Raw genomic sequence first — 11,482 nt, forward strand, 5'->3', positions numbered from 1 at the left:
ATGCAAAATAATATCTGGAGTCAACTTTGAGGGGAGCAAGTATTGTTTGTTTTTGCTTGATAAAAAAAAAATATATTGTTAAGTTGTGCAAGTCTTGCAGGATTTTAGTTATATAAGGTGTGTTTTGTGACTGCGATGTCCAAAATCCCTTTAAAAAGCTTGAAAGAAGAGTTTGATGATTACCACTGAAATGGTTAAGATATGGAGAGAACGCCATATTTGACTGTCGGCGAGCTCACCTCTTTTGACAGATGAGGATGATCGGACTCACGAAACACATTCTAAATACCAAAAAAAAGTTAGCCCTAATTGTATGGCTTTCCTTCAAACACCAGCTTGCCAATCTGTACATGCATGTTTTCTGCACTGGATTGCCATGAGAATCATGACTAGGAAAGGGAATTGAGCATTTGTTAAGTTTGAATGAAGAGAAAAATAGTAGACCAGCTGTGCTCGAGGATGAAGGCAGCATTTGGCTGCCACTTCACCGTTAATCATGCAGCAATCAATCCCATATTAAGCAATGATTATGACCCCTCAATTTTCAATGAGTTAATTATAATTTGATTCCACTGTTTAATGAAATAATTAGTTTTTTTTTTTTTTTTTGTTAAGAATACCCAAAAAAGTCTTGCCTAAAACAAATCGAGCAAAAATTACCAAAATAAAATAAATAAAATTAAAATTGAAATCCAAATCACCACTGAAAGAGATACACTCGATCGATTTTATAGAGACTAGAAAACTCAAGTCTTTATTTGCAATAAAAAAAAATTACTCATAGCATTCTATAATTTAGTCGAAATTATACTTGCATATAGCATTTTAAAAAATTACAGTTTGCATTCTAAATTTTGATGCATATTTAATATAAAGTTTATATTTTGTATTTGACGAGTCTGAAAATTAAAATCAAAAAAAATTATCTAATTATTTACAGATTTATCATTATTTTTCATTTTATAACTAAAAAGTCTTTATTACGTTAAAATAAAGAAAATACCATGAAAAAACATATTTCATCTTCACTCCAAATTTGATGAATCTACATTATCCATCCAGATCCATAATTAACACTTCACAATATTAAAATTAAGAAAAAATAATAAAAACTAAATGTTAGCTCATGTCCTTATTTACAGGCATCTTGTCAAATAAGTCCTAATAGAAATGAAAACTAGAATGATAAAATTAAACCCTATATTAAAACAAAAGCTAAAAAGCTAAAACAAATCAGTCTTTTACTATGCACGCACTCATGTTTCAATGAAGATTTCCACATTGAAATTATCATTTTGTCCATAATAATTTAAGCCTTGTAGCATGCTTTCAATAGTAATATGGTATTTTTCACAAAACATATTTGCTATTACAAGATTAAATGGGAATAAAGAAATCTTTTAATCTTTTATTTGCACGTTTTAATATCTAAAATACACTCAAATGTTGAATTTCCTTAAATATTAGAGTAGGAGTATATTCAGTTTTTTCTCTTTCTTGTCACAGTGTAATTACTATAGTATTTTTTGGAGTCAAATAATCCATAGCTAAGATTAAAGGGGGTTTTGGTCTTTTTGTTAATATTGTGTGGGATTAGGGGCATTTAGGTATTTGCATAAATTAAACTGAAAAAAAGAGAAAAAAGTTGTTGGCGCGTGAGAGGCACCCATGCCCTTTGGGTAGCGTGTGCGGCATCTCTTAACGGTTAAATACCACATTCTGAGACGGCGTTTGATGTGTCTTTTCATCCCCTTCACAATGATGAGGCGCATGTAGCCACCCCCTGCATGGTGGAGCTCCGAGGATTTTTTTTCCCCCCCTCTTTTCTCTCTCTTCAACCTTGAAAAATTTGTTGCCCTTGCAAAAACTCAGAAATGTGTGTTATTTGTTAATTTTATTATATTTAGTCCTCATTATTTTAATTAAGTCAGATTTGATTTTTTTGTTTTTTAATTTTTTTCATTTGATTTTTATATCAAATTTGTCCTTTGTTTTTATAATATTTCAAGTTTAGCCCTTAATGTTTTTACTTCTAATTTTGATTCTTAGTTCTTTTATCAAATTTTAATTTTTTCAATTTTGTCCTTAGATCCATAATCTTGTTTTTAACTTTTTCATGTTTGATCTTTATTCTCTTGATTTTTTTTTTTGTATTACTTTGTGAATTTGATTTTCCTTTTCAATTTTGTCTTTAATTTAAAATTTGACGATATTTCAGGTTTAACCCTCAATGTTTTGATTTTTAATTTTGATTATTGGCCCTTTTATCAAAAAAAAAATTCAATTGCTTTCTTAGATCCATAATCTTTATATATTATTTTTTTAATTTAGTCTTAATTCTCTTGATTTGTATTTTGGATTCATTTGTTAATTTGATCTTTTTTTTCAACTTTCCAATTCAATTAAAAATCTTAGGTTGTCCTCTCGTTTTTTTTTTTTTTTCAAATAAGGTTCTTATTCTTTTAATTGTTATTTTTATCCTTATATTTTTTTTTACTTCATTATTCAACATTTGATTTATTGAGATTTGGCCTCTTTGATTTTTCCCATTGTTTTTAAGCACGATCTAAGAGTCAATCTAGGACAAGTACTAAGTCACAGGTTGAGTGGGTTGATCCGAGTTAATTCAAGTCAACCAAATATTTTTATTTTATAAATAAGTAAAAATGATATCATTTTGAAAATAAAAAATAAAATTAAAAAAAAAAATCAACGGGTTTTGAGTGGACTTGCTTCAGGTTAACCGGGACATGGGTCAACTTGGTTTTTTTACCATTTTACACTGGATCAATTCTCTCCTAATTTCTTTTGAAACTCGACCCGATCTAATCCCTAGGTCATTCAGGTCACAGGTCAACCTGTCGGATCGAGCCGAGTTTTAAAATAGTAGTTTTACAGATACAGTGCTTCCGATTTAGTCACTTGTTAGGGTCATGAGTTTGAAAAATAAACACTGGTTGACATCTTTAATATTTTTACCGATTACATCCTTTGAAGTTATTCGTTTTAAAAAATAATTTTTTTTTTCCTTTCAATCAGGTTATCCTTATTTCATGATCAAGTTTGGCTACATGTTCCACACTTTAGGCATATGACAATCTGCAGCAACTCTAGAAGGTAAAGTAAAAGGCTTAGAAGGGCCTTGGTAAGGTGATAAATCCTCCACATTAAAAGTGGGAGTAATATTCATATCATTAGGCAAATCAAGGAAATAAGCATTATATCCAAGTTTATATAAAATAGAAAAGGGATCACCAGCCCGAGTTTTTGGTAAGAGTTTTTTGAGAAATCTCTCAGGACGAAGATGAAGCATGACAAACTTACTCACATTGAATTACTTATTTCTACAATGCGTATCAAAAGAAAGTTTATAATTTTCAGTACTTAATGCTATCTTCCACCTAATCACAGCACATAAACCATGGATTTGCTGGGCAAAAGACTCAGCAGATGCAAAAGTGCAGATATCAGGTGGAAATGGAGAATAACCATGAACAATTTTGAAAAGGATTTTACTAATTGAACGATCGACAAAGTAATTATGAGCGAACTCAATAGCTAATAAATTTCTTCCCAACAAGACATCTAAGCAAATCACCCAAACTATGATCAACCATATGAGTACTTTGTTGATGAAAAATATCCAAACAATTTTCATAATGTTTTTAAGAAATAGTTAACAAATTTCACATCCTTTCAAACACAATAGAAGAAGTTAAACCGTGTAATTTAACAATTTTTCTAAAGATATTTTAAAACGTGAAGCATCATCAAATATTTTATTACATAAAATAAAATATTTCATTTTAAAAAACATATCAACCATACTAAAATAGAGTATGATATTGGGGAATTTCTTTCATATTCTTGGCAAAATAATGTTTATTGCACTATTTTATTGATAGTTAAGATTTTTAGATTTTGAAGAGTTTAAGAAAAATTCAATATGTAGCTTGATAAATCAAGTATAACTTCTAATTCGACCGTTAGATCGAGCTGAAATGTTAGCAGAACATTTTGAAGGACCTATTTCATATTGGTTTAAAATTTTCATAATTATCAGAGATCAAGAAGGTCTTCAAATAACACTTGGAAGCTACTATACAATATTATCTTCATATAACCTTGTTATATTCTTGGCATAATAATGTTTATTGCACTATTTTATTGATAGTTAAGATTTTTAGGTTTTGAAGAGTTTTAAAAAAAAATTAAGATGTAGCTTGATAAATCAAGTATAACTTCTAATTCGACTGTTAGATCGAGCTTAAATGTTAACAGAACATTTTGAAGGCTTTATTTCATATTGGTTTAAAAATTTCATAATTATCAGAGATCAAGAAGGTCTTCAAATAACACTTGGAAGCTGCTATACAATATTGTCTTTATTTACCTTTTTATATTTGAATTTCTTTTCATTTTGATTACGACTTTTAATTTAATTAGTATTTTACTATTTAGGAATACTAATGCTAGATAAATTCTACTAGTTATGTAAATTTTAAATAGAAATTATTTTCTATGAAGGATTTTATTTTTAATTAAGAATCATTTTCTATAAAAGATTTTAAAACTAATACAAATAGGATTTCAAGTTTAATTTAATATGAAGATTATTATTGAGATTTTATAAAACACTGGATAATTTTCTCTAAATTTCTCAATAGTTAGGTATGAAACCTTAAGACTTAAAAGTTCTAATTTTTATCCATGTTATAAGTCATGTCAGTTGATATCAAAGCAGATAGGCCTTTTTGATGAATGGAAACAGTAACAACGCACTTCACGATGTAGGAGTGGAGGTCCTTTGGAGCATTGTGCGGGCTCATGAGCAAAAACTAGATCATTGGAAAAAGAGGTTTGATCGAATGGAGCAAACCATAATAGATCTAGCTCACCTAATGGGTAATGCAAAGAGTGATCGTGAAGAGAAAAACTTGCATGGAGACTTATCTCAAGATAGGCAAAATCCTAGATCTATTTCTCAATTTGATGAGATTTCATTCTATAATAGAAGATTTTTGAAGAAAATTTTTTTTAAGTGATTGACAAAGTTGAAAATTTATTTTTATTTCAACAAGGTTTCTTATTGTCGTACACAATTTTTTTTGTGGAGCTAAAAAATAATAATTTAAATTTCTAGATTTTAGATGAAGATAATCATTATTTGATCATTATTTTGAATAGAAAGTATAATATGGATCTTTCTTTCATATGTAAATTAAATATTGAAGTTATAATAGTCTTATTAATACATGCTACTCGAAAAGGAATTGGAATTGGATGTTTTTCAACTTTCAAATCCAACATTTCTCTAACAATCTTAAGAACCACATTCATTGGTAATTCCTCCATCAATCACCAGCTTTCAAGATCGATTGTCACTCTTAATATATGTATGGAAAATGCCAGTACGTCTTCGTTCATCATCACTCATAAGAGTAGATAAACATGCTGGTCATCTTCCTCCAGACCATCTTCACAACAATTCTCATTTCCAGAGAACTTTATAGGATCCATAACTTGGTTCTCGCGCTTGTATTTGTCATTATCCTCGTATTTCTACTCTAAAACTAAGGTGCGATTTAAACAATCAGATATGAACAGATAAAGGCTTGTTATTTTCTTTATATCACCCCCAAAAACCATTGATAAGTCTCCTGAGAGAAAGAAAAGGATCCTCGTGTAACTCACGACTATAGCTAGGAAGATATCTCTTTCAGCTTTTGTTTCGTAACATCCCACCGACTTGTAATTTCTCATTCAGAATTATACCAACCCTTGCTGACTTCATTCTATATTCAAAACCATGACTAACTTAGCTATATTATATTTTATTCTTGTTTAATTTAGCAGGTCATTAATTACCTGCCTGTTCAAGCTCTAAAAGCTGTTCATTTCCCAATCAGTTCACATATACTAAAACATATTGGAAATAAAGAAAACCAAATATGCATACAAGTAGATGAGGTTCTTAGCAGATATTTCACCAGTCCATCAAAAAAGGGCAACCTATTTACACTAAGACCTCCAAAGGAACAGTTCATCATCACCGATCCATCATCCAAACTACACATTTAAGTAAACTGCACATTTCAAAAGGTAGAGTATTAAGCTGACAGAGAACAGTACTACCAAGCATTTTTCAAAGACATGATCATGCAACCAACAGGACGCATGGAACATCTCATCTATCCTTTCAAGAAGCTGCAGCCATGTCTGCAAGACACAGAAAAGGTTGTTAGAATTTAGCCTTAACGCAAGAGAAGGAATACTGAAATCAACTTTCTTATAAATACATCATGTTCTTATATTTTTGTCCATTAGATATGAGGGTATGTAGTCTTGAATAGAGAAAGAAAGAAGTATTTGGAACTTTGATTCTATTACACTCATGGAATTGCAATTTTAACCTCCAAGATGGTTTCCATCATGGATTCATGCAGCGGTATCAGAATCCTCCTGTTGGTCTCATGATAATGAGCTAACCCAATACAACCCAACAAGGGAATCGATAAAATCATGGAACTTTGAAGTGCTTCCCAGCATAACTGGTAGTCTGGTAGCGGTAGCATATAAAGAACTTGAGAAAGGATGTTCTAGTTAAGACATTGAGAAGAATAGTCATTGAAGCAGATGCATATATCATGATGGAACACTATACAACCACACGAGAAATGAATCTAATGTTAGCATGAAAAGTTAACTTAGAACAACTTGATTTACTGGCTTTTCAGGAGTTTAAATGAGTTCGGACGCTACATTTTGCTGATAGCCACTTTGATGTTTGTGAATAAGCTCGTATGTATTTAAACCCAGCAGGAAGTAACAGGCTGGGTGATAATATCACGACCACCAGTTAATTGTTAAGAAACATATGAACCCAAAATCTTAAGCTATTAGGTAAGACCACCAGTTAATTGTTAAGAAACATATGAACCCAAAATCTTAAGCTATTAGGTAAGGCCCCAAAATATGATTTATATTATTTTCCAACATTAAACTACAAGGAAAAGTAGTTCCCAACCAAATAAGCCCATAGAATCTCTCTCGATATTTACCAGCAGTCTCTTTGGGCCACCACAACTATCTTCCTCTGCAATCATTTGTCTCTCTTGTTCGCTATTCATTTATGTGGTCCATTAGAGATGGTGGTAAAAAGAAACAAGCTAAAGAAATTAAGGGGGACAAAAAAAGAAGAAGAAGCCAACAATCATAAAGATGACTATAAACACATGTTTTGATAATTCTGGCACACAACAATGTTGGGTTCTAAGGCAGAATTATATACTAAATGACAATTATTCCACATAGACAAACTCTCTATGCGGTCTAGAGAATAATAAATGCTCTGAAACAAACACAAATCTCTCTTTTAAACTTAATATATGATAAACACACCCATTAAAGGAAATATTAGATGAGCAAACTCTCTTAGATGACAACTTTTTCCTAGGCATGCTAACTACATCAACCATTCCTGATAGTGTCCTCACTTAGAAAAGAAAACTGCTATTGGTGATAGTAATAGGATTAGATCCTTCCAGTACCAAGCTGAAATCAACAACACCTATAGAATATGCACATTCAGGTCCTGGTATGCCAGAGGTACTTTTGGCTTTAGCTACATTGTAACTCAGATTTGAAATTACCATCAATGCTTCACCATCACTTAATAGAAAACCACCTGAACCCACCCACCCCCAAGCATCCCTCCTAAGCTAAACATGAAAGATGTACACCTGTCATGTGTATCACAACCAAATTCAATTTCAATGAGAAGCACTATATCAAGCCTTGAATGCTACTAACTTTTCCATCTATGTTAAAAATGGAAGACAGAATGTCTTAATCCATGGAATTAGCAAATGTTTTTCATTTTTCATCCAATGCTCAGTCAAGTTTCTTAGGTCACCCAAGTGATTATTATTGACACAAGCTAATATAACGAGATATAAGTTCAAAGACCAATATTCTTCTAGCTAACAGCCCTCGATCAACCCAAAAATTGAATGCATCGATAGGGATATGTGCCACAAGTACAAAGTTTTCATTTTGAGAATGTAGTTGGAGTTTGTCAGTGTTGTAAATTGAAAGAAAAAATCACATATACAACAGTTCTCAAACACTAGCAGTATTTATCACTGTACAAGAGAAAATGCTAGTTGATTAAAACTAAAAGGCAGACTGGTGACGTTGAATTCCAAGAAGTTTATGAAGTAAATTTAAAGGTCAAAAAGTTTGATGGTATTTGAACAAGAACCCTAAAGTTGCATCATTGAACTAAGCAACTAAGACTTGAAACATGGAATGTTCCCTAAGTTGACACTTTATGAATTTATTTGGTGAATAGACTGAAGGCCTGGATTAACACAAGGGAAAAGGCGATTGAAATTAGGATAACACTCCGGCAATGAAAGAGGCAGAGCAAATGAAAAGGGAACATATGAATTATGCCTTTAACACAACACCACTCATTAAAATAACAAATAGGCTCCTACTGAGTTGCGTGAAAAATAAAACATGCTGAACCTTACCTCAATGGAAATGACAGATGCAGAAGCAGTTGGATTTATTCGAAACGCACTAAATTAAAAAAGACACAGAATCTAAGGTTGTCTTCTTCTTTCTTAGTTCTCATCAAAATAAAACAGCCAAATTGGCAGAAACAGAAGTTCACAGCATTGACAAGTAGACCATTGTACACGGTGCAAGTAGTGTGATGCTGTAAGCAAACATCAAAATTCTATGAAAGAGTAACTAAACTGGTCATAGTTTGATATTATTCCTTAATCATCTGTTGAAACAATAAATGCAGAAGCATAACGTTCATCAAGTTGATTCTTGCTTGTCGTTTGAAAAGAAATCTCTCAAGTTCATTGTTAAATATAAAAAAATCCTCTAAAAACATGTTACATGTATTTTCTTTTAGTGCACTATCCTCTATATAAATCATCACCATTGATGTTGCTGAATCAAGCTGTTCTGGAATGGTAATAAGGTATGGGTTGACACAAAGGAAAAGTATTAATATCCAAGAAAGACCCCAAAAAAACTAGTAGTAACAACAAAAAAGTCTTTCACACCAATATCATTTATCACTGATCAGAAATCATCCTTAGCGTCGTCCTAAGCACCCAAATCAAAATCATTACCATTAAGAGGAAAAAAAGCTCTGTTTCAGTGGCCACATTTAAAGGAAATTTCACTATTCAATGCACTCTCATAGTCATCTGCACTATCAATCTTGCATGAGATTGCCTTTATAATCATAAAGATGACAATATGGAGCTAAAATGGAAACAAGCTTTGACTGAATAATCACATACAATGATCTAAACCTAAACGGAAAGAAACTAAACTGAAGAAACTAATGGCATAAACTCTAAGATATATTTCTTCTGCTAACAATCATAAAGCTGATCATACTGATAAACCATGTAATTACCAACTCAAAGCACCATTCGGCTTAAAACACAAGAACTAACCAATGATCGCACCTAATGAAAAGACCATTAGCCTTAATGACATTAATCAATCCAAGAGAATCATAAGCCAATTAAGCATAACAAAACAACAAACAAACTCAAACCTGATTGTTTACCATCCATGTCGTGCTCTTCCTGCTCCTCCTCCATCACCGTACACAACGTCGCCCCACCGTCCCTCTCTGACTCCTCACCAGCGCCACCATCTTTCTCATCAGGAAACCTCACAACAATAACAGGGCAAACGCAATGATGAACACAATAATCACTAACACTCCCTAACCTCCCTTTACTACTCTTCCTTGAAGCACCAAACCCTCTACTCCCCATTACCACAGCACTGAACCCCAACCTCTCAACCTCCAAACAAAGCCTTTCTTTCATATCATGATCCTTCACAATATGAATTTTAAAGGGTATGTTTGCATCAACAAGAGGCTGTGCTATATCATTAGCTTTGGTGCTTGTAAACAGATTAAAATCCTCTTCAATCTTTTGCTGATTCTCTTCATTTTGATCATCTAGATTGTAATTCTCTTTAATTGGCAACGAACCCCAATCAGCACCATAAAGAACATTTGTGGGGCTAACATGGACTAAGATCACTGCATCACCAGCACGTAAGTAGTTTTGAACAGCCCATTTGACAGCAAAAGCACTTTCATCACTGAGATCAACAGCAATTCCTATTCTTCTTTGAGCACCAGTTGTTGGAGTGGTGACATGTAAACGTGGGGAAGGGGGTTGGACTTGAACCACCACGGCGGATTCTGTTGGTGGGTTTTTCTTAGGTGATGGTGAAGATGCCATAGCTGCTGCAAAACAGGAAAAACAAGACACAAAAGCGAATAAACAAGTGCTCTGGCTTCTGGGTTTCTGTTTTTGTGGAGTTTGAGAAGGGTATATTTGGGAGAAGAAGCAAACTGTGTTAGAAAGATTGGTACTTTGGCTGTTTTTGGAGATGGGGAGAAGGAGGAGGAAAGGAAGGTTCTTTGAGTTTGGATGTGAAGGACAAGAGAACTGTTACGATGACAAGTGGAGAGGTGGCCGTACTTTGGTTTGGAAGAAGTAAAGAGGTTTTGAACTTTTGATCCACAGTATACCCTTTGGATGCTTCTTGATTAGATTTGGGTAAATATATATTTTTGACCTTATAGATTTATCAATGTTTCACTATTGTCCCCATAGTTTAAATTCTCTCAATGTTATCCTTATAGAAATTTAAAATGGGTCTCAATTTTTCTCTTTATTTTTTTTAATTTTTGGATTAGTATGTCCAATTTTATTAAATATTTTACAAGATGAGACTGGATCTTGAGATCTCATTCTTTTTACTAACACATTGTAAATTTATTATTAATTAATAGCCCTTTGATAGTAAATAATTATCAAAAAGGTGATTTTTTTCATAATTGCATTTTTTTTCCTTTTTTTCTATCTCAAATCTCCAATAATGTTATAATATACATAGAAAAAATAAAAAATAAATTCAGAAAAATAAGCTATTTAATGGTTAGGATAATATTGTAAATAATGTTTTTGATTAAAATGTGAAGAAATCACTTTTGATTGAATCTAAAAATTAAAAATTATATTATTTTAGATTCAATCATGTTTTTTAAAAAAATTAAAAATTAAAATGCTAATAATTCAGGGTTATGTTGGAATGCAATAAGTTTTTTATATATATTTATTTAAAATATATCTATAGAAATTACATATTTTTTTATTCAATCTAATCAATTCAGGTCAAATAAATCATTTTTTTCATCCTCTTATTGCTCGCTAGTACCCAAACTAAATAATTTTTTAAAGAAATAGAATTATTATCATGCACAAAATTACAACATAAAAAACTAAAGCATAAAATAATAATTGGTCATCCCTGAATTGTAATATTATTATAAAATAATTTTTTTAAATAAAACCAGGAAATACAATCTCTAAACATGGATATGAACAACAATAATAAATAAAAAATAATAAAAATATTG

The 11,482-nt window shown here is 31.6% G+C and overlaps 1 protein-coding gene across 8 annotated transcripts; it reads right to left on the minus strand.

The window, feature by feature from the left end:
- Positions 1-5,936: 5,936 nt before the first annotated feature.
- LOC7495284 (universal stress protein PHOS32) lies at positions 5,937-10,582 on the minus strand. 8 transcript variants are annotated; one of them, XR_008056811.1, is made up of 4 exons: positions 9,605-10,582; positions 7,062-7,122; positions 6,188-6,219; positions 5,937-6,157 (listed from the first exon to the last, which is right to left on the minus strand). XR_008056811.1 is itself a non-coding variant. In XM_052445417.1 (3 exons), the coding sequence occupies exons 1-2, from the start codon at positions 10,296-10,298 to the stop codon at positions 6,200-6,202; spliced, it is 714 nt and encodes a 237-aa protein (XP_052301377.1). In that variant the 5' UTR covers positions 10,299-10,582; the 3' UTR covers positions 5,937-6,157; positions 6,188-6,199. The 8 variants fall into 8 exon arrangements, 6 of the variants coding, with proteins under 6 accessions (XP_052301377.1, XP_052301376.1, XP_024437266.1 ...); XR_008056810.1 differs by having other exon boundaries at positions 9,593-10,582; XM_052445417.1 differs by lacking the exon at positions 7,062-7,122.
- Between the last annotated feature and the right edge of the window lie 900 nt (positions 10,583-11,482).

Source organism: Populus trichocarpa, chromosome 11 (genome assembly GCF_000002775.5).
Source record: "Populus trichocarpa isolate Nisqually-1 chromosome 11, P.trichocarpa_v4.1, whole genome shotgun sequence".
Lineage (NCBI taxonomy): Eukaryota > Viridiplantae > Streptophyta > Magnoliopsida > Malpighiales > Salicaceae > Populus > Populus trichocarpa.